The sequence below is a fragment of the Vulpes vulpes genome, chromosome 3, assembly GCF_048418805.1.
Source record: "Vulpes vulpes isolate BD-2025 chromosome 3, VulVul3, whole genome shotgun sequence".
NCBI lineage: Eukaryota > Metazoa > Chordata > Mammalia > Carnivora > Canidae > Vulpes > Vulpes vulpes.
In genome coordinates this window covers 62051001-62073379 of record NC_132782.1, presented here as the reverse complement: position 1 = coordinate 62073379, position 22379 = coordinate 62051001, and the positions used below count along the sequence as shown (strand labels likewise).

Genomic DNA, 22379 nt, shown 5'->3' with positions numbered 1-22379 from the left:
TCAAGGAGATCCCCTACCTTGAAAGATACTCTCAACTGAATGGCAAGTGTTCTAATAACAACCCCAAGACCAGTGAGGCCACAGTGGCCCAACACGACCTGTTCTTGGTACGGGCTGCAGGCTGCCTAACCTGTTAAACCCACTTCCCAGCATGTGGCCTGGAGGACTGTCCCCTAGGCTGTCCCCTGCCCCCCGGGACGTGGCCCTCCGCTGCCCACTCTCACCCCACCCTGGTCAATGGACTGCCTTCAAAGTCAGATGTCCCATTACTTGGAATGTGGCACCTGGCCTTCATGCCAGGTGGCCAGAGCTTCACCCACCGTTGCCGCCACCATCCCCGAAGCTGGGGTGACCATCCCACAGCCAGAGCAAGAACACTGCAAGGACCAGATGTGCCATGGGGATCTGCCGTCATTATTTGAATGTTCACCCTCGTTATTTTTTCCTGAAGTAACGTGGAGTGAAAATTCAGATAGTGAAATAATAAATGTATTTTTACTGTTATAAGGGACAATAATTAGTGATAGTTAACTGTTGACTTTATTAGTTTGAAAACATTTGGCACTTACTCCCCACTAGATGGTAAAACATACACTTAACACAGACACAAAGAGATAGGACATTAGTTCCGTATTTATAGAAGTTACCTCTCTTCTGAGCCAGAAGCATTTCTAAGAAGTGCATCTGGTGTTTAGTCACTTAATTGCATTTAGGTTTTGATTCTTAGAAGAAAAAGTCCTACCGGTGAATTGTTTACTCTCCAGAAGAGAAAATAAGTGCAGTGATGGACTCTGTCTTTAGCGTGGCTGGAGAGGAAACAGAGCCCCTCAGAGGCTTGCGCTGAGTGCTCCAAGCAGGCCATGCAGCCACACACAGAGCAGCAGAGGGACTGCATTGCGGGGCTGGTGGCATAGTGGGGAAGGGGCTGCACTCCCCCCTCCTGACCCAGCAGTCCCAGGGGCAACTCTCCCTGCCCCCCGTTAGCCCGCAGCACTCGGTGAACCAGGGTGCAAGCATACCTGAGATCCCACTGCGGCTGGTGGGGACAGGTCAGGACCCGCAAATGGCCCACTGTTTATGCTGCTGCAGCCCGTTTACTGTGCGATTCCAGACTAATGTGCAAACGAGGCCACCACCAGAGCCTCTGGCGTGGAGAGATGGCCATGCAGAGGGGCCTGAGGGATCCCGTGTCACGTAAATGTTTGCCTTCACCGGCGATTTCACTTCATCAGACCCGAGGCTCCTGACATCACTCTCTCCCCTCAAGGTTCCGCCCAGCCACACCCACCCGGTACCAGGGTGCTCCTTTGGAACCTGTGGCATGGAACCTGTGGCGAGGCCCACTGGGGAGACGCCTGCCTGACTCCTGCAGGGCTCAGCACATCAGAGCCTGCAGCGGGACAGGGCCCCGTGTGGGCTGAGGCACACCCTGAACCTGAACGCAGCTTCCTGGCACTGGAGGCTTTACCAGACCATCCCTACTAAGAAAACCTTCACATCAGGGAAGTCGTCTATTCCCTTCAGGAATTCAGACTCTTTTATTGAGCAGCAGTTCCGGAGGTGTGGACACTGGGCAGACATGGGGGAGACCTGGGGCTCTGGGGACACCACAGCTGCCTCACACAGGACAGCAAGAAAATGAGAAAGCCAGAAGAGCACGGCCGTCAGACTGCCTGTTCTTCACGAGGCCGTGAGCATGGCAGCAGGAGGCAGGCACGCAGAAGTGGGCGTCTCGTTACTCTGGCTGCTGCTGGATTCCAGGGGTGGGGTGACAGGCACAGTACTGGGCGAGGCTGGGGCCTGACAGCTTACTTGAGGAGCTTTGCCACGTTCAGGCTGGGAACCACGATCTCCTTGAAGATGGGCACGTAGTTTGGGTTTGCCTGCGTTGGGCCCTGCTCCAGCGTCTCAATGATGGTCTGCTTCATGTCCCGGTTGGTATCCCCTCGCATGGCCAACAGTGCACCAATGTGCTCATCCCTGCAGGCACGGGGACACCGGGGACATGTCAGGCTGTGCTCCAAAAGCCGCTCACCCCCCATGCCCCACTCAAATTGCCCCCAAGGCTCGCCCTGCCCAGCCTGGCCAATTCTGAGGCCCTGGAGCAGGGTGGACCACCACGGACCACAGGTGTGGGCCCCTCATCATGATGGGAGAGAAACCTCCGTCCTCCTCTCACTGCGGTCTTTTCTTCAACCAACAGTCACAGAGTTGTTTAAACTCTGCTCTCCTAGATCTTCAACAGTCTAACCAGGGCCAGAGGCCCCTGGAGAGCACAAAACTGCCAGTCCCTCCTGGTGACAGCAAGCCCAGAGCATTGGCAGGAAGATGCTGGCTGAAGGAGGTGCTGTCCTGAGGAGGTTCAAGGCTTCCTTCTCTGAATCCACAGCACAAGATGAGCTTCCTGGAGTCCCTGTGCTCTGCCACCATCCCCGCCAGTGCACGGAGTGCGGTGACGCCCCACCTGCACTGGGCCCCCTGGTCCCCACCTGTGCTGACACTGGGAGGTGCGTGTACCAATGCTGGGGTCCCAGGGGCCCCAGGTCCAGCAGCAGGGCTAGGGAAGCAGAGAGACATGGATGCGTCTGTTACTGCTCTCTGCAGGCGCTCTGCTCCTGGCCACGTTCCACACAGCCTGCTCTCCCAGGTCAGGTGTGACCCCAGTGCTGCTCACACCTGACGGTCAGGCCCTACAACCTTTCTCAGTGGCCCTAGGAATGAGCTTACCGCCCCATTTCATGAATTCTAGCTGACACGGATGGCACGTGGGCCTTTACCTGATGTCTGGGTATTTGCTGACCAGAGTGGAGACTTCTAGGTAGAGCAGAGATGGGTCTGTCAGCTTAATAACTTCTGCGATGGCCACAATGGTGTCACAGTGTCCATCTGCATCCTCACCAAACCCCTGGAAGACAGCGTGCGCACAGCTGCCGAGCACCGTGAGGGGATACAGGCCACGTCTCTGTTGAATGTTGTGACCCAGGTGGCCGCCAAAGGCTCAGGATTGGCCCACAGGGGAGCTGTCCTGCATATCCTCAGCAGAGATGCTTTGAAGGTGGGGCAGGCAGCCCACGGAGGCAGGACCAGTCTGGCCAGGGCAGCCCCTGTGAGGCTGGGAGCTACGCCCTTGAAGCTACCCCCAGCCACAGGGAGGACACACTGGTCTTTCAGTCCCTGACATGACTGGCCCATGATGGATTCAACAGCCCCAGGGGGAAACAGAGCCAAGGCAACACTCACTGAGGCCAGCTTCCGGAATAGGAGGCGGAGCTGCGAGGCCTCCTGGACCATCCTCTCAGCGCCCTCCTTGCGCTCCTCTGCACTGCGGAAGGAGATGCGCTTCTGCATGACGGCCCGCAGGTACTCCAGCACCACGCGTCGCTGTGCCTCTGCAGTCATCCTCTGCGGACAAAAACGGGGTCGGCAGGCAGGCCAAACGCCTCACTGAGACCCCCACCCCGCCCCCATCCACAGACGGCAGAACCTGAAGGAGCACATGGGTGGTTAAGTTATTCACTAGGCTTCTTTCCAGAAGCAGTAAAAGTGGTGACTGTCATACCAGACAAGCCCCGCGGGGAGTGCCACGCGCAGGGGCTCCTCAGCACCAACTATGAAATCAACAAACCAAACGTTTACAGAAATAAACGGTGGCACCAAAAACTGTACCAGCAACAGACTAGAGGGTAGCGCCCGGACTTGTGAACAGCCAATAGCCTTGGGCGCCTGAGTCAGTCTGGTTCCAATCACCAGCTCACCCTACAGGTACCACTTTCACTGGCAGGGTCACAAGAATTTCCTTTAAAACAAGGACTCAAATGAGGCCTGTATTGGGTCCAAGTCACCACAGGACAAGAAGACACGAAAGTGTGAGAACCAGAGATGAAAAGTGTCCCTGCTGACACAATACAAGTGCCTACAGAGATCTGAAAGGATCCCGAGACAAATCCTAGAAATAATCAAAACATTCTGAGCACGAAGTCAGTATATCAAAACCACTTCCTGTAAGCCAGGAAAAAACATTCGCAATGTCTGACTTTTTAAAATCTATCACTTGTGGGCATCTGGGTGGCTCAATGATTGAGCTTTTGCCTTCAGCTCAGGACGTGACCCCAGGGTCCTGGGATTGAGTCCCGCAGGGAGCCTGCTTCTCCCTCCGACAAATAAAATCTTAATAAATAAATAAATGTCTCACTTGTTAGAGCAATAACAGCAAGTGCCGCCTAATGCCCGGAAGATCCATGAGGAGGGATGCCCAAGCCCTGTGGGAGGAAATGCCCCTTCGGGGAAGCCCCAGGGGGATGACACAGCCGAGGCCCACAGGGACTCTGGGCATCTGCAGCAGGGCTCCTAGGTCCTCCAGGGCTACAAAGAGAAGAGCCCTGGGGCTTCTGCTGGAGTGGACAAAAGCTGGCAGCCTGCCAGTGCCCTGGACACAGATCCTAGGGAGGGAACCGCTATTCGTCCTTGGTCCAGAGGCATGGCCCCCAGCTTCCCTTCTAGGTGTCCTCGGGGCTGGTGGGGAGGTCTCTAGCACAAGCGAGGCCTTGGTCTGTGGCCATGTGTCCAGGAGGGTTTGGTGTGGTGTCAGGGGGCAGTAAGGTTAAGTGAGCAGCAGCAGCATTACCTGCACCTGGCTTACCTTCACATACTCCTGTCTCATGCCTCCCGAGGTTAATAAACCACCTGTGAATGTCCACTCATGGAAGAACCAACTGGACACTGAGTTCCACACAAGGTGCCAGGGGGGCTCTGGCCTGCAGGCGAGCTCACAACCACATGACAGTATCCACACTCATACCTTTCTATACGGCTTCTTAATTTTGGCAAAATCACTGAAATAATCTTCCACAGTAACACAAATAATGTCCACAGCATTGGATCCTAACAGCCACTTCCTTGTCATCAGCTCACTGAGATGTTGCTGAAAAAAACACAGAAAATGTCACCTGTACACCGTCCCTGAGTCACGTGTACCTAGGAGGAAGGTGCCACAGAGCCTCAGGGACATCATGTGACAGTGATACACACGTGAAACCTCCACCGGTGTGTAACCGGCAAACACGTGCCATAACTGTTGAGACAGTCATCAGCACTACTTCCGTGACGAGCTGGCATTCACTGAGGACATCTGTCTGTACATACCTGCCTTTATCATTTAAGTATGTTATATGGATATCCTGAAATTTATTTACCCAGTCCTGATGGGACACCAAAACCTGTTCACATTTTGCAATGATAAATAACACTGCAACTAATCTGTGCATTTCTGCAGGTGAGAGTCCTGAAAGTATTAACTGCTCGGTCAACAAGTACTTGAACTAAAACCCGGCAAACTTTCCACACTGCCCTCCAAAAATGACAGCCACAGAGAACACACGATGGCATCTCTGTTCCCACACCTGCAAAACACCTGGCACCCCATGAAGCAACAGAGCATACTTGGTGTGTCTGTCTCTGAAGATCAGAAGACGGAGTGTGCTGTTTTCCCATTTAGGACATTTGTAGTCCCTTTTCTGTGAAAAGGCTTACTCATATCCTTTATCTACTTTTTTTATTTTTTTTTATTCTGAAATAATTTCAAATGAATTCATTTCATGTGTTTCCTAAACCATCTGTGAGAAAATTACAGCCCTCACAAAATGATCCCACCGCTCAGCTACTTCCTTCCCAGCAGGACCTCCGGTGTCCACCCCTGCATCTACATAACGCTAAACCCCTTTTTGTATTTCTGAAATAAATCTTGTTTCTTAGTGTATCATGCCTTTGATAGGATGCTAAATGCATTTTGTTAATGACTCGGTTTTGTATTTTTATTCGAAGCTGAGACTGGTCCATGTGATGTGTGTTCGCATTCCAGTATCAAGAATTTGCTCATGACTATACTGTCTTCTACATGTGTGTTTCCATTTTGTACTGATCCACTGAGCAGATCAGTCCCTTTAATATTTCCTAGCAATCTGACCAACTACCCAAGAAGGACCTCAAGTGGGCCTGTGTCACACAAGGCTCACATCGCAGGGAAGCAAAGGCCCGTTAACAGTGAGAAATGTGAACTGCAGTGTCCGTTCTGCTCAGGCACAGGGTACGTCGCAGAGGGCACACAGGATGGAAACACTGTTTTCAGCCTGGAAATGAAGCAGCAAAGAGTCAGACCCCACCTCCAGGTCCAGGAAGACCTCCTCCAGCAGGCTGCTGCAGCCCGCCTTTGCAATGGCGTCCAGAATCCCGTCCATGCTCGGTTGGCTCAGAGACACGCCTTCTTCCATGTCACTTTTCAAATATTTCCTTTTTAAACTGACTATGGATTCTCTGTAAGGAAAGAGTTGAGGCTCGGTGAAGCGGCTGAGTCTCCTTACCTCCCGCTCTCTTGCTCTTGGGTTACTCTGTCACCGCGGTCACTTACTTAAAGGTCTGGCAGTTGTTGATGATAGCAATCATGTACTGGACGTAGCAGTGTGGGTGCTGCCGATTCCGCAGGTGCTCTTCTTTGTACGACTGAGCTTCCTCTTTGTATCTGAGAACACACAGCACCCCCCCCCCCCGGAAAACTCTCAGTAAGGGGGCACCTGGGGGTGTACCAGAAACCAGGACGACATTACACCTGATAAATACATTTGGCACTGCTAGGATCTGGCCAGGTGCGTCTTTAAAAATAAAATACATCTTTGGATAATCTGTACAAATGAAAAATCAGGGAAGCTGATCATTCTAAATGGATTACTGAAAATAAATTTTATATCAGGCTTTGAAGTATGATTCAGTATTCTGATTATATAAATATTTTGAAGTATTTGTGAGTAGAGAATTATAGAACACCACAATGCACTGTACATATGTTTAAAAGACCTTAAAAAAGGAACAAACAAAACTGGCAATTAAAGGGAAATAATTACGTACTCTACCTTTCTGTCCGTGTGGTTCAGGAAATCAAAGTTTTGGGGTTGATGAGAAAGATTTCCTCGTTCTCCTAACAAAATGACTAAGGCCATGATCCCCAGGTGCATCAGTGATGGGGACCCTGGGTCTCTAGGGCAGGAGAGAGGGACATGCACTATGTGATGTACTGCAATGTGGAGCATGCACATGGCCTATGGAGGGTTCTTGCAAAACAGTGAATCCCACAAGCCTTTAGATCTAGCCAACATGTGGCTTACAGGCAGACGGTCATTAGGGATAGACAAGAAGGTGCTGGGGACTACTAGATAATCAGCTGAAGGAGGGGCGAGGCCATACTCCTGCACCCAAGACCTGGGAGCCCAGAGGACCCCACACACTGCGGACCTGCTGCCAGCCCAGTCTCAATGTATAACTAGAAAAAGGGTCTGAAACCACAGGGGAAACCCACATGTAAACTTGGTGCAGAGGATCCTGAGGTCCAAGTTAGAACAGGGAATGACATGCCCAAATGGAATCTGCCTTAAAGTACTTGTGGGGGCGGTGGGGAGTGCAGATGAGGGTGCTTTAAAAAAGGAACAGCTTTTTAAGGGAGATGAGGGGTCAAGGTTTTTTAAGCCATTCTTTCGCTGCTGTGTTGAAAATCTTCAGGCAGGAGTCAAAGGGAGGGGCATCCTGGAGCCACACCTAGCCCCCTGGGAGGGCCCACTTCCACTGAAGGAGTCCCTCCCAGGCCCTGGGCAGTGCAGATGAGGAAAGAAAGGAAGCCTCTGTCTGGAGGCCGAGCAGGCCCATCTGGGCTCTCAGGAGAACAGTGAATCCATTCCAAAGGAGGATGGTAAGAAATGGCTTGTTTCAAAATAACAAAGGTCATGCAGCATATCCAGACTTAAAAGCATTTTTTTAATATCAGGCATATTAAGACCAAAATTTTGCTTTTAAAAAGTTTTAAAAACATATACTTCCTAGATGAGCACACCGTCAAAAATACATACCTACTCAGGAAAGAGTTCATTTGCTGAAGACACAAAACGAGTACCTTTGTTTTCAAATCTTCACTTATCTGAGCAGCAACTTGAAGATTCTGTTCGAACATCTAGAAATTGGAGAACTTATGAATTCTAATATAAACTCACAAAGGTGCAAGTTCCCCATTATGTAAAACCCCTATCTGCCAAGTGCTATACTCCAAATTCAGAAAGAAAAAAAAAGAAAAAAGAAACCACTCAAAAACTAACAAGTTAGTTAAACCTTCTCACCAGGTGAAAAGACCCAAGTGAATCACTTCCTAATTACCTGCAAACAAGCTGGTCTCCACAAAGAGGGAAAGCTGACAGGGACACGGGGCCCAGGGAGGTCGGGTGCAGCTGGGGTCACATGGGTGCCAGGGGCTGGGCTGTGATTTGTGACGCGGATTCCTTACGAAGCACTGGGAGCTGAGAGGAGCCACAGGTGGAGAGGTGGAGAAGCACCGGAAGGCCCAGTTCACCCCAGGCCTGTGGTACGTGTTCTGTCATGACACCAGTTTCCAAAATAAAGGAAAGGGTCAGGCCCCACCTGCTGCTAAGGGGTCACCCAGATAGATGCCCACAGTGCTCACTTGTGCCCAGCTGGCACCCAAATACATTCCAGTGACATGGTCCCATCAAGGATTAGAACATGGCTCAGCCCTCTTCCTGCCAGACACCTTCCTCCAGGAAGAAAAGCCAACAGGCCCGAAGGAAGGACAGTAAGAAGCTGGAGGACACCCTGGGTGCCAGGCATCAAGAAGTAAACACACCATAAGAAGGCATGATTACTGTGAAAAATATAAAGGGCTCTCGCCCAGCTTATATTCAATCAGGTGGCATTTTTGAGGACAAATCTCAGCCACTGTAATTACAACATCAGAAAACATCAAACAACCAAACTCAAATATGAGCATCGCATGCAAATAACACGGAATTAGGTTCTAGTTCAAATTCAAACATTTTAGGAAAACTAGAGTAACTCTGGGCAAAACTGCTTAGCACTGGTGTCCCTCGATGTCTCCTGCTTCAGAGAGGGGCCTCAGGCATCAGGTGGGGCTCCCTCTGTCTTTATAATGGAGGGAGGCACTCACGGTCATTTGTAAAACTCACAGACCCCAGGAGCAATCCAGCAATGAACCCCAGAAGTACAGGATGGTACCTGGAAGACGATGGCGGGGAGTGTCGTCTGGTAGTACCCATCCTGGTCCGCTTCGGGCTCTGTCTCTTTTATCCAGTCTTTCTTGTCTGTTTCTAGTGCTTTCCGCAGCCAGGCAATGATGTTTGACTAAAGAAGTTGAGCATTGCAGGAAAAGGAAGAACAGAACAGGCCCCCTGAGGCAATGCACACAGCATCTCTCTGCAATGTAGCAGCGGTAACCAAACTCAGGGCCCTGGGAGTTCCTGTTTCCAAACCAGGGGATGCCAGGGAAGCCATCCCACAAGCTGCCTTCACTGATCACCTTTCAGATGAGCAGCACTGCAGGAGGCCAGGCTGATAGGCCTTCAGCAGGCCTGTCCATGGAAGACCACACAGCCCTCCCCTGCTGCCCAGTGTGAGGCTCAGCATCTCAGAATGCTGTCTGCTGCTCGGGCACACTCTGTCCTAGGAAGCAGACCCTGACCTCCTCATGTCACTCGTAGACCATCTGGAGGTCACAGGAGAGGCGGGGGCCTTAGGCCCCCCGTGCCACCCTCTCAATCCTGGGCTCAGCTCTAAGAGGCTGGCAGGCACCACTGCCCATGGACAGGCTCACCATTGTAGCCAGATGTGGTTTCTGTACCTATGGAACACACGCCCCATTCTCCAGATCCAGGGCCAGAGAATGAGCCACCCTCTCTGCTAACTGGCCAACACATATTTCAAGACCCAATTTCCCAGAACCAGAGCCCACATATCCTTCGGAAGCCGACATCAAAGCAGGTTTCTCCCCTGCATTCTGTGACCTACGGGGCCTCGGTTTTGGTGTGACCAGAGAGCCCACACAGCGTGGCTGGGCACACACTGCTCTACTCACAGTGAGAGTTGACATGTATGTGTCAAGCAGCTCAGAGACCACATCTGGAGAAAGCAAAGGCTCCAGGGTGCTGACATCCACTTCCGGGGCCAGCTCCATGTTCCCCATCATCTCTCCACTGCGGCAAAACCAGGGATGACAAAGAATAATTACTGGGCAGACAAAATGCTTAGCTAAGCATTGCTATTTCTTTTGACACACAAATGCCCAACCACCCTCAACACTGTGTCAGGAAGGGGAAGTGGCCCCCTGGGGAGAGCACTGGGCAAGATGTGGCCACACAAGGCACCTCTGTCCCTTGTTCTCAGCCCCACTGCATCCACATCACACAGGAAAGAAAGCCTGTGGTGGGGAGGTCAGCTTGGTCTGACCCTGGGGAAGGCCAGGGCCTGGCAAACCCTAGGTGACAAGTACACAGGCTCTGTCAAACAAGGGAATGGCACACGAGCACCCTGATTCAGAAATGTATGCGCTGAAGAGAATGCTGCTGATCCCTGTGCTTCTTAACAGAGCACGAGTCAGCAGAAAGCATTAACGTGTTCAGGCAACTGTGCTTAAGAAGACAGGGATGTGGACGGAATTTCAGAAGAAAGTATCCATGAAAAGCAGTTAATATCTGTGTGTGGTTGGGTTCAGAAAATTCACATGCCTTTTGCTATATTCCCTAAACACAAATTCACAACCAAACATGGAGTCCTAACAACTGGTCCACTATCTGTAAGAAATACAAGGTATTCTGGAGAGTGAAGGCATTCCATAAGATTTTGCAAGTATCAAAACACTATTCACTCAACCTACATTTTCACCCAAGAACCTTAATTCAGTGTGAAATGCTTCTAGTATGAAAGTTGTTCAGTTTTTCCCACAAGAAAGTCCAAATGCTAGAAAGTGATGGCCAGTATGCAGCAGTCCACACACAGAAAAACACACAAAACTCAGACACAAAACTGTGCACACCAACAAATGCACACCCAGTGTGGTGGCCAGAGCAGGGATGAGGGCCCAGGGCTTACTCTACTCCTGCTCCCCACCCGCTGGTCAGGTAAACGACGGGTGCGACCCCCGGCACCCCAGTTTCCTCAAGCACAGAACAAAGATGATCTAACCTTCCTCATCAGGTAACGTGACATGGAGGCCTACACAAAGAAGGGAAAGGATGGGAAGTGGTGATCACTGACTCATGGGCTGGGTAAGAGCAGGGCCGGGGAGGCAGCACCCAGGCCTGGCACAGTGAAGCTGCAAACGTGCCAGTAACCACCATCATCATGAGTGAGAGGTAATTTCTCTCACTCATGTTCTTATGTTGAGACGTACACATTCTCTACTATAACCAGTTACCAAAATACAAACTAAACACCCCAAATCTTTTTGCCAAAGTAGGTTTAATGAATTTCTGCACACAAGCAATAAGACAGACTAAAAATAATTCCAATACAGCAATGTACACTGTTCTCTATTCTCAAAACCCTGCAAATCAAAATGCACCGTCTCCTCAGCTAGCCAACCTTAAAAAATGTCAGAGTACCCCACCATCGTCTCAATTCTCAAACCCAACCTCACACTAATAAAAACACAAAATCGCTCATGTCCCTTTTGTGAAGTGACAAAAACCTCAAGGCTGAAATGCAAAAAGAACAGACTGTCCTAGGGTACTGGTGAGAAGAAAGCAAACAGGGGCACTGGAAGCTAGGAGGAGGGAGCCTCTGTCTCCTCACCCATCCAATGGGGTGAAACCATATACTCGGTGCCACCAGGAGGACTTGAGTTAGTGCATAGCAGTCACCTGGGGTCATAGGAAGGCCCAAGGCTGAGCTGCTCGACAGAGATGGGACATCAAGGGCAGGGGTACCACAAGAACACCAGAGACTGGGACCTGACCTCAAGAGTAAGCCCACAGATGGATCAGAAGACTTCCAGCAGCAAAAAACAAACAGGGTACTAAGCACACGCTAGAGGAGTCCGTTCTACTAACAGAGGTACAGAAGCACACCCAGACACACCTCGTGTACGTGTTTAAAACCCACGTCAATAGGCTCACGATCTCATTGGCTTCCAGGTCTTCAGACGCAAGTTCCTGCATCCGCGTGCTCAGGGCCTGGTGGTACATGCTCAGGAGGTTTTTGAAGATCTCATAATGGGGAGGGAAACACTGAACCATCAGGTTTTTGGCAATGATGAGGTCATCTAGGACGTACTTTCTTATGATTTCCAGGTGGCGGACAAGCCACATCTTGTCGGACTCCCTGGTATCTGCCTGGGTACCCTCAATTCTCGTAGTCACAGTTCTGTCCAAGATGATAAACATCTTCTCCTTCCAATTCTTGGGCCTCCCGGGAGGAACAAAACTAGTTTGCTTTTTTCGATCAAGTATGCGCCTGTCAATTTTTTCTTCCCTTTCAATAATTCTAACAACTGAAACAAGCAAGGTGGGGTCACGGCGAACAGTGACCAGAGACCTCTGCAGCACCATCCAAAGCTGCTTGGCTAGCTCGTCTGAAAGCCCCTGCGTGCTCCCAAAGTAGCTGTGGATAAGGGTCATGTCGCGAGTATTTCCACTGTCCATGCGGTACTGCTCATACATCAGCCCATCCCGGGAGCACTCCAGGTCCATCAGCTTCCGATGCGCTTGCAGGAGTGCCCCTTGTTCTATGAGGTCCTGGGTCTCTCTCACAATCTCGGGCACTAAGGAAAAGGCACAAGAGGGCACTGTGAAAAACCACACAAGGCTGTGCTGGACGCTGGCAAGATGGCAGAGAAGGGAACCTGCTACCCAGCCAGACAGCATTTTCACTGGCAAAATCTGAGTAACTATTCTGTAACTGTGCAGTCTGCAGAAGGCAGGCCACTTCCAGGAGAAGGCTTGGCCGTAAGCTGGCTGACTTTTGGTCACTTTCAGCTCTTGGCACAGGAGCTTCCCAGCCCTAGCCCACCATGCATTCCTGAAGCAGCATGCACACATCTTGAGGGAACCAGAGAGAGCAAAAAGGAGCACGTCTTCCAAATACTGGGGATCTGGCTGCTGCCTCCAATCAGGGAGATGCAGACATAGTGGTGGAACCCATCATTACTGCACTCAGGCTACCCATGCTGTAAACTCCTTGCCCTAGAGCCAGATGACTTAAGGAACCAGTGCCTTAAAAAAAAAAAAAAAAAAAGGAACCAGTGCCTTTTCCCCTTCAGACATTAAAGACCAGAATGTTCAAGAGCAACTTCATATACAGGAGAATTTAAAAAGTGCCTGCACAGGCTCAGGGAAAGGTCCAGGTTCAAAGAGAGTCTTTAGTTTACATCTCAGTCTGATTCTCAGCACAGAGATAGCCTACAATAACCAAAACAAAAACAGTAAACAGAAATCAGACACCCTAAGAGGAGAATCTGGTTTTCAGAGTTATTATGTTATTTGATTCAAATGTCCAATGTTCAACAACAAAATCGAAAGCCATAAAAAGAGGAAAGTATAGAGATTCAAGGGGAAAAAATAATCCCTGAAACACTAGGTGGTCCATCTTTTAAAACAAGTTGTAAATGTGCACCAGGGACTAAAAGATGTGGGGAAAGTCTAGAAAATGATCAGGAACAAAATGCAAACCTCAATGAAGAGACAGGAAACCTACAAAGTAACAAAAAACAATTCTGGAGATAAAAACTACAGTAACTGAAACAAAAACTCTACTTCAGGGATTCAAGGGCAGATCTAACAGAAGAAAAAACCAGCAAAGGTGGGACAACGGAAATTACCAAGTGTGAGGGCCAGAAAGAACAAAGACCAAAGCAGAATGGACACAGCCTAAGGCCTGGGGGGCATCAAGTGACAGCACGGGCACTGTGGGCACTCCAGAAGAGGAAAGAGGGAAGGAGACAGAGAAGCTGAATAATGATCAAACATGCTTAACTTGATGAAAGACAGGAATATAAACATCTAAAAGCTAAATAAACTCCAAGGAGGAATTACTCAGAGACCCAGAACAAGACACATTAAAACAAATTGCTGAAAATCAAAGACAAGGAGAGAACCAGGAAAGCAGTGCAGGGAAGCAGCAGATCACCTACAAGACAGCCTTAGTGAAGCCACAAGCAGATTTTTCATCTGATGCTTTGGAGGCTGAGCGCAGGGGGCTGGGAGCATCAAATACCAAAAGAAAACAACTGTCACCCCAGGGCTGGACATCTGGCAAAACCATCCTTCAAAAGTGAGGGAGGGGGCACCTGGTGGCTCTGTTGGCGAAGCGTCCTCCTTTGGCTCAAGTCGTGATCTCAGGGTCCTGAGACCAAGGCCCTTGTCGGGCTCCATGCTCAGTGGTGAGCCTGCCTCTCTGCCTCTGTCCCTGCTCATGTGCTCTCTCAAATAAATAAAATCTTAAAAAAAAAAAAAAAAATGTGAAAGAGATACAAACGCACTGCTGACGAACACAAGCTGAGTGCTCCTAACTCTGGAGAGCTGCCGCAACGAATCCTAGGTAAGATGAAAGGGCACTGGACAGTAACTCACAGTGGGATGGAGGAATAAAGATCATAGTAAAGGCAGATACTCAGGCAGCTATAAAAAGCTAGTGTTAGGATAACTTTGGTTTGTAATTTTACTTTTTGTTCTACCTTATTTGTTTTTAAAAAGATTTATTTATTCATTAGAGACACAGAAAGAGAGACATAGACACAGGCAGAGAGAGAAGCAGGCTCCCTGCGGGGAGCCTGATGTGGAACTTGATCCCAGGACCCTGGGATCACAACCTGAGCCAAAGGCAGATGCTCCAACACTGAGCCGATGAGCCACCCAGCCGTCCTACTGTTCTACATAATTTTTTTTGTTGTTGTTCTACATAATTTAAAAGATTAATACATTTAGGAAAAAAAAATTATTTGTCCAAAGCTAATTATTACTGTAACTGGTTTACAATTCCACATTGTGTTTTCTACCTAATTTGAGAGACTAATGTATATAAAAGAGTCAAAGTTTCTGGACAATGTATAAAGATATAATTCTGTGATATCAATAACTGAAAGGGGCGGAGGACAGTATCATGTAGAAACAAAGTTTTTGCTTGTTACTGAAGTTAAGCTGGTATAAATTCAGAGTATTTTAACTTTAGATGTTAAATGTAATCCTCATGGTGACCACAAAGAAAATAGCTTTAGAATACGTAAAAAAGGAAATGGAAAGGAATTAAAACATTTCACCATAAAAAAAAATTTTTTTTTTTCAACTAAACACAAAAAAAAGACGATGCAGAAATGACATGCAAGGGACACTGGGTGGCTCAGCGGTTGAGCATCTGCCTTTGGCCCAGGGCGTGATCTTGGAGTCCCGGGACTGAGTCCCACGTCGGGCTCCCTGCATGGAGCCTGCTTCTCCCTCTGCCTGGGTCTCTGCCTCTCTGTGTGTGTCTCTTATGAATAAATAAAAATTAAAAAAAAAAAAAAAAGGCAATGGGGCACCCGGGTGGCTCAGTCAGTTAGTGTCTGCTTTCGGCTCAGGTCATGATCCCAGGGTCCTGGGACAGAGCCCCACATCGGGCTCCCCACTCAGGGGGGCACCTGCTTCTCTCCCTCTCCCTCTGCCTTCCAACTTGTGCTTGCTTTCTCTCTAGTGTTCTCTCTAATAAATAAAATATTTTAGGAAAAAAAAAAAGATGAGAAAGCTGTAAGGCACATAGAAATCAAATAGCAAAGTGACAAAAGTAAGCCACTTATTTTCAGTAATTGCTCTAATGTAAATGGATTAGACTCTTTAATCAAAAGACAGAGACTGGCAGAATGGATAAAAACACAAGATCTGACCATATGCTATCTACAAGAGACTCACTGGTGATCCAAACAGATTGAATGAAAGGGTGGGAGAAGATGTTCCAGGCAAACAGTGACCAAAATAGAGCAAGAGGCTCTAATACCAAAGTAGACTTGAAATCAACATGTTTACAAGAGAAGAAGAAGGCATGATATGTTCATCAAGGGCTCTTTACAGCAAGAAGATACAATTATAAACAATTTCACACCTAAAGAGAGACCATCAAAATATACGAAGCAGAAATTCACAAAACTGGAGTATGGACAGCTCTCTAATAATATTTGGGAGACCTGATGATGTCACTTACAGTAGTGGACAGGACAACCAGTCAGGAGGTAAGTAAGGACGTAAGGACCTGAGCAACACAATCAACCTACACCTAACAGACACATTAAGAGCACTCCACCCAGTAGCTACACACATGCTCTTCCCAAGAGAACATTTTCCGGGATAGACCTTATGTTAGATCACAAATTAAATCTCAACAGATTCTGAAACATATTCTCCAAAGTATCTTCTTCAACCACAATGAGATGAAGTTAGAAATCTGTAACAAATGAAAAATTCACAAAATAGTGGAAATTAAACAAAACAATCACTGGGTCAAAGAAGAAATTGCAAGAGAAATTAGAAAATACTTAAGACAAATGAAAATAAGAACCCAGCACACCAGAAATTACGGGATCAGTAACAGCAATGTTGAGGACAAATGTATAGCTGTCAATGCATATTTATGTTAAAGAAAAAGAAAAATATTAAATCAACAACCTAACTTTATAACTTAGGGAACCAGAAAAATAATAAGCTAAACCAAAAACTACCAGCAGGAAGGAGATAATAAAGAGGAAAAGAGAGAGAAACAAAACAGAATAGGAAAACAACAGAGAAAATTGATAAAACCAAAAGGTGTTTTTTTTTAAAAGATTGACAATTGACACATTTAGCTTTAGCTATGAACTTGAAAAAAAAAAAAGACTCAAATACTGTAATTGGATATGGAAGTAGGGATATTACCATTGACTGTACAGAAACAGGATCATGAGAGTACTACGAACAATTGTACACCAACCAGTTAAGATGACCCAGATGAAATGGCAAATACCTAGAGACTAACTCATGAAGAAACAGAAAATCTAAATATACTCCCAACTAGTAAGGGGAGGGGAAATGGGGAGCTATCGTCTAGTGGGTGCCAAGTTTGGTCTTTTTCTTTTGTTTTACTAGCATGTCAGTGACATACAGCAGTGTACAGTTTCAGTTTTACAAGATGAAAAGAATTCTGGGGGCAGACTGGGGTGACAGCTGCACCATAATAAAGTACGTAACACCACACAACTGTACACTCAAAAACAATCAAGATGGTAAATTTTTTTTAAACAAAGTTTATTTTTTTTAAATATTTTATTTATTTATGAGAGAGAGAGGCAAAGACACAGGCAGAGGAAGAAGCAGGCTCCATGCAGGGAGTCTGATGTGGGATTCGATCCTGGGACTCCAGAATCATGACCTGAGCTGAAGGCAGATGCTCAACCACTGAGCCACCAAGGTGTCCCTCAAGATGGTAAATTTTATATTAAGGGCCTCTCCTATTAAAACAAAGTGGAGGAAAAAAGGTTGTATGCACAGTACTCCCGAATTACAGGCAATGCGAAGTCTGAAGGAGGTCAAACCAGCACAGTATCTTCCCAGTAAAGTCTACTCCTAACAGAAACACAGATATAACAGAGCCTTTCATTCCTCAAGGGAAGAAAATTATTTTCAAGTCCTGTAAATGAACTTCTTCCAGTAAAGTAACTCTTTGGTTATTTAGCATTAACTTTACAAGACTGGAAGGAAATATTACCAGTCAACAGGAAATCGTAAGAAAGGAAATTAACTAGCAAGGTGCTGGCCCAGTGTCATGAAGAGCATTTGGGCACGGGGACTACGTTCCAATTCCAGGCAGCCAAATGTCACCAAGTTGAGCTACTTCCGTAGCAGCCACTATGGAGTTGTCAATGCTGTGCTATTCATGGGGACGTGTGAGAAGCAACTTGGAACGTGGCTCGAAGTATCGGACTCTGGGAAAATAAGCATGCAGACAGCAAGGGAGCCACGCAGTCAACAATGCTGCCATCAGACATGGGCGTGAGAGGAGTCTGAGGAGCAGGGGTGGAAGAGGACACAAATCACCAAGGTACAATGTGGCTGGAGCAGGACCACCCATGCTGTGCCTTTATAGTGGTGCAAAGAACTGTGTACCACATTACACTCAGGCGTTAAGCAGAGTTTAGGGAAGGACAGAAAGAATTCACTGAGACCAGACACAGGATAAAGGAAGGAAAAGGATCTGACTATCCTAAGGCTTCTTACTGGGATGTCAAAGGTGGGGGATGAGGGGTAGGAGGGGCTCTGGACTGTGCTGAGCAGACATGGAGCCCCACCCCCCATGACAACTGAGGCTGTTCCTGGAGAGGCTGCAGAGCATACTTACTGGTGAGGTACTAGGACACAGCTCTCAAAGGGCTACCCCCCCACACCCTGTCCCCACACCACCCCAACCAGCCCCAATGCCTCCATCAGGTCCCATCAAATGCTGACCAAGGCTGCAGAGTGTGTTCTTTCTCTACCCTCCCCACCCCCTGGCCTGTGTACACTCTTCTCCACCTGGGAATGGCCACTTGCCTGCATTACCTCTCCAGGTGGGAGCTGGCCCCTCTCTGTCCTGTTCACCCAGAACAGAGAGATGCATCTCTCTTCACCTGTCAGAGGCCCACCTGGTCTACTGATCGGACAGCAACACTGCAGACTCAGGAATGAAGCTAACAGTACTTATTTCGTTAACCTATCCCTGTGAACTACAAGCATTCTACTGGTCTGTGCTTGCTCAACAGGTCCCTTCCACTCTTAGTGCAAACAAGAAGTTAACAATACAGGTGGGAATCAAACCCACTATCTACCCCGAGGCAGGTCTACAAAGTACACCAGACAGAAGAAGCTAGATCCGCCTGTGCGCCACCCTAAGAGGGAGGACAAACGAATCACAGGAAAGAGAATAGACAGCACTGTGCCCAAGGGCCAAGGCACCCGCCATCCCCTGCTGTTCCCAGTGGCCACCTGAGAAGATGTTCTTGAGGTTTTCCACGGCCGCAGCAAGCTGGCTGTGCCGCACGACAGCATCCTTCACATCCTTGAGGCTCTCAATGGTGTTGATGCTCTGCCTCCAGTCTTTGCTGACGTCAGCCAGGGACCGCTGGATGTCTTTGACGTCGTTCAATGCGTTGTGGAGCTGGCTCAGGCCTGTGCGCACACCATCCAACTGGGACTGGATCGCAGCCTAGGAGAGACACCCAGAGGCAAGGGCATTGTGAGCAGAGCTGGAATGGCCAGGAACAAGTCTTCCCCAGGATGCTCAAGTGCACAGGAGCTGGGAACAGTCATTACTTGGAGAAAAGAGAATAAAATTCAACAAGGACTTAACTAATTCACAAAATAGCTTTTCCTTTTTTTTTTTCATTGCTGCCTTGGAACAGTATAATGCCTTTTAAAGTTTTGCTGAGAAGACCTCCCAACTCCTTACCCAGACCCTCAGCCTGAAGATGCTGGACACCACCATGGGCATGCCTCAGGTCCTCTGGCTGCCCAGGATGACCACACACATGGTTCCCCAGGCATCCCTCAGGCCTCATCCAAGACAGTCAGGACTTGCTCATCAGCTTTGAGCTAGAAGGCCTCCTGCCGCTCAGCCAGGACCAGATTCAGCTCAAGGAGGGTTGGCTCCACCGTGCAGAACTGGTACATCTGAGATTTGAACTCACTCCATGGGCATGCCGAAATGCCATCAGCAAGGGGCACAGCCAGAGGGAGGGGACACGGAGGAGTGTAAGTCAGTGGAGGGAAAGGCCAGGAACACACTTGACCCAGGAGCAGGAAGTTGCCCATGGAAATAATTAATGATGATGGTAATGGACTACACAAGGTTTCTAGGCCACAATGATGATCCTCAGTTAATCCCACAAGTTTCTGGAACAGATTAAAATGCTGACTAAAAATGTAGCAGATCCAAACTATTTCATAAATTAAAGTAAAACTACTGTTTTAAGTAAGTCCAGTCTTTGGAGGCTTCATTTTTGGTACAAATGAATGATCCTCATCCTGTCTCATCAAGCCTGCTGCTGGTGAGTTTTCAAGGGGAGAGGTGAGTTCACTGTCATAAGAGTGTGAAAATGAACTTTCCTCAAAGGCATTCTCTTTATCCCCAGGACCGCTCTGCTGCCCATCAATCACCCCAGACCATAATCCTAATGTTTTTATAACTACACTGAATGTATGTGTTTTAACAAAACCTCACCTCTTTATACAAATTAAGTCAAAAGCGAAAACAATCATAAAATACCTTGAAAAAGAATAATTTTCTTTCTTGCCTCTCTCTCACATTCTTAATTTATATGCCTTGCTCTCCTCCCTCCTTCTTCCCCAGGGCCAACAGAGTACCAGGCACAGCCAGCCACTGTGTGCTGGAAAGTTCTAAACAAAATTCCTTTTAACAAATAAGGATAGGTGCTATGCTGCCAATATTGTTTAAAAGTTAAATGGACACTTCTAGGTGCTTAAAACTTTGTTCCTTCGGTGTTTCCAGTATTCCTGCTATCTTCTCTATAAATCTACTGCCTGGTAACGTAGTGTTGGAAAGAATGTCTTAAGTAAAGCTGATGGTCTAATTCTGTCTGTTTCCAGATCATCACAAAATCTAATTAACCAAAATGACAATCGTGATGTTGTGCAGGAACCCAAAACTCCATATCCATGGATCTATCCTGACTGGGAGTAAAGGATCTATCCCGACTGTGGCCTCTCTGGTCGTGTACCTTCAGTCTGGCCTCCACGGATGCCTTCTTCCGGGCCTCTCTTCTGCGGTACTGCTCCACTTTGTCCAGCTGGTCCGGGCGCTGAAGCATCCCAGCAACCCTCTGGACAGCTGTTGCTACAGCCTCCCGGTCTGTCTCCTTCATGGTTAGAGAGCAGGTGGGGTGTCTGCACCAGTCATACTAGAGGAGTCCTGCGTGCACAGGGAGAGAAGGGAGCAGGAGAAGACAAGTGAGGACGGGACAGAACTCATTCCCTGTAATGGTCAACTGTTCACTGGTCAACTGTTCACAGACGCTACAAGGAGAACTCTGACAGCAGTAACTCCAACAAAGCTGAACTCCTTAATACACCTTCAGGGCGTGATCTGGAGACAGCTGTACCGTTGAGCAGAGGCACGTTACAGTTAAAGCTATGAACAAACAGAGGATGTGTTGATGTGGCCTGCAGACCCCTCATCCTATCAGAGGTCCATCTCTCCCGTGGACACAGCCAATTTCTGGAGCCTTCACAGCAGCTGTTGGCAACACCGGTGAGGCAGCAGAGCCGGGAGGCCGCAGTGAGGAACAGAGGCACAGGACCAGGAGATGCCTCAGCTCAAGTCCCAGCACCTGCCCTAGGGTTCCCCTCAAAAACCACTACTGGGGCACCTGGGTGGCTCAGCCCATGAAGCACCTGACTCCTGATTCTGCCTCAGGTCACCATCTCACCGTCCTGAGATGGAGCCCCAGGTCAGGGCTCTATGCTCCCTGACTCCGCAGGGAGTCACCTTCGGATTCTCTCTCTCCCCGTCCCTCTGCTCTCCCCCGCCTGCATGCGTGTTCGCTGGTGGGCACACTCTCTCAAATAAATAAATATTTAAAAATGTTTAATAATGTTTTTAAAAATCACCACTGTTTGTAATATCTGAAACTCCACTGGTACATTTAGGAGGTGTGACAAACAAGACGAGAGGGCAGAGCACAGGTGCAGAGCGCACAGGCTTGACCCCAAAGCCAAACTACCATCCACCCCAGCGGCCGCGGGTGCCGGTGCCCATGCCCAAGGGGTATCCGGTGAGCTCCTGGCCAAGGACAGGGTCTGGTAAACACGCGGGCCCTGACCCCACACCTTACAGGCCCTCGGCATCCATGTTTTCTGTACACAACTTCTTAAAATGATGAGAAACACCCCCCTTCTCCCTGGTCCTACCCCCAGCCCCGGTGCTCTCAGCAGAACCCTGAAGGCGCGGCAGGTTCCCAGCGCCTTCCGCACGCAGGTGGCCCTCCCGCCGCTTCCACACGAAAGCCAGCGGGGCAGGAACACGCGGAGGGCAGGGGCGACGGCCGACACCCAGGAGGCCGGCGAGGCCACCGCAGGTACCCCCGCACCCCGCCCTCACGCCCCCGCGGCGCCCGCCCAACGACCCCCCACCGGCCCCCGACCCCGGGACCTAGCCTCCCCCGCGCCTCCGCCACCCCGCGTCCTCCTCACCGCCGCGGCGCTCCACGGGCGGCGCTCCGGGGTCCGCGGCGACCTCGCCCAGCCGGGGGCGGGGCTCCGAGGGGGCAGGGCCCGGGCACCGCGACACCGCCGCCTCCGCCTCCGCCTCCGCGCGGCCTTCCGGGCCGCGAGCTCCGGGGACGACAGCGCAGCGCGGACGTGCTCGGGAGCTGCCGCCGCGCTGCCCGCTTCCCAGGCCCCAGACCCCGGCACCCACCGCCGGAGCCGCCCGCCGCCGCGGCCACCCGCGACCACTCACCACAGCCGCCGCCCGCCGCCGCTCGCCGGAAGTGAGCGAGCGGGCACTTCCGCTTCCGGTCACGCGCCGCAGGGGCGGGGCCTGAGCTGTCC

At 49.4% G+C, this 22379-nt stretch overlaps 1 protein-coding gene across 2 annotated transcripts; it reads right to left on the bottom strand.

Annotated features, from left to right (window-relative positions):
• Positions 1-1514: 1514 nt before the first annotated feature.
• EXOC3 (exocyst complex component 3) lies at positions 1515-22355 on the bottom strand. Of its 2 annotated transcripts, none has more exons than XM_026019146.2 (13): positions 22288-22355; positions 20549-20739; positions 18798-19017; positions 11920-12601; positions 9920-10037; positions 9064-9189; positions 7890-7990; positions 6404-6514; positions 6159-6309; positions 4799-4921; positions 3241-3402; positions 2778-2905; positions 1515-1980 (listed from the first exon to the last, which is right to left on the bottom strand). In XM_026019146.2, exons 2-13 carry the CDS (start codon positions 20690-20692, stop codon positions 1809-1811), a joined length of 2238 nt encoding a protein of 745 aa, XP_025874931.1. In that variant the 5' UTR covers positions 20693-20739; positions 22288-22355; the 3' UTR covers positions 1515-1808. The 2 variants fall into 2 exon arrangements, with proteins under 2 accessions (XP_025874931.1, XP_072608754.1); XM_072752653.1 differs by having other exon boundaries at positions 22020-22294.
• Between the last annotated feature and the right edge of the window lie 24 nt (positions 22356-22379).

Bases quoted from the DNA above. Each gene is read 5' to 3' on its own strand.
- EXOC3 (XM_026019146.2), bottom strand. From the start codon at position 20,692: ATGAAGGAGACAGACCGGGAGGCTGTAGCAACAGCTGTCCAGAGGGTT. The intron at 7,991-9,063 runs GTACCATCCTGT...TCCAATTTCTAG, and splicing joins TCCCCGCCATCGTCTTCCAG to ATGTTCGAACAGAATCTTCA. The intron at 2,906-3,240 runs GTGAGTGTTGCC...GCTGTCTTCCAG, and splicing joins TATTCCGGAAGCTGGCCTCA to GGGTTTGGTGAGGATGCAGA.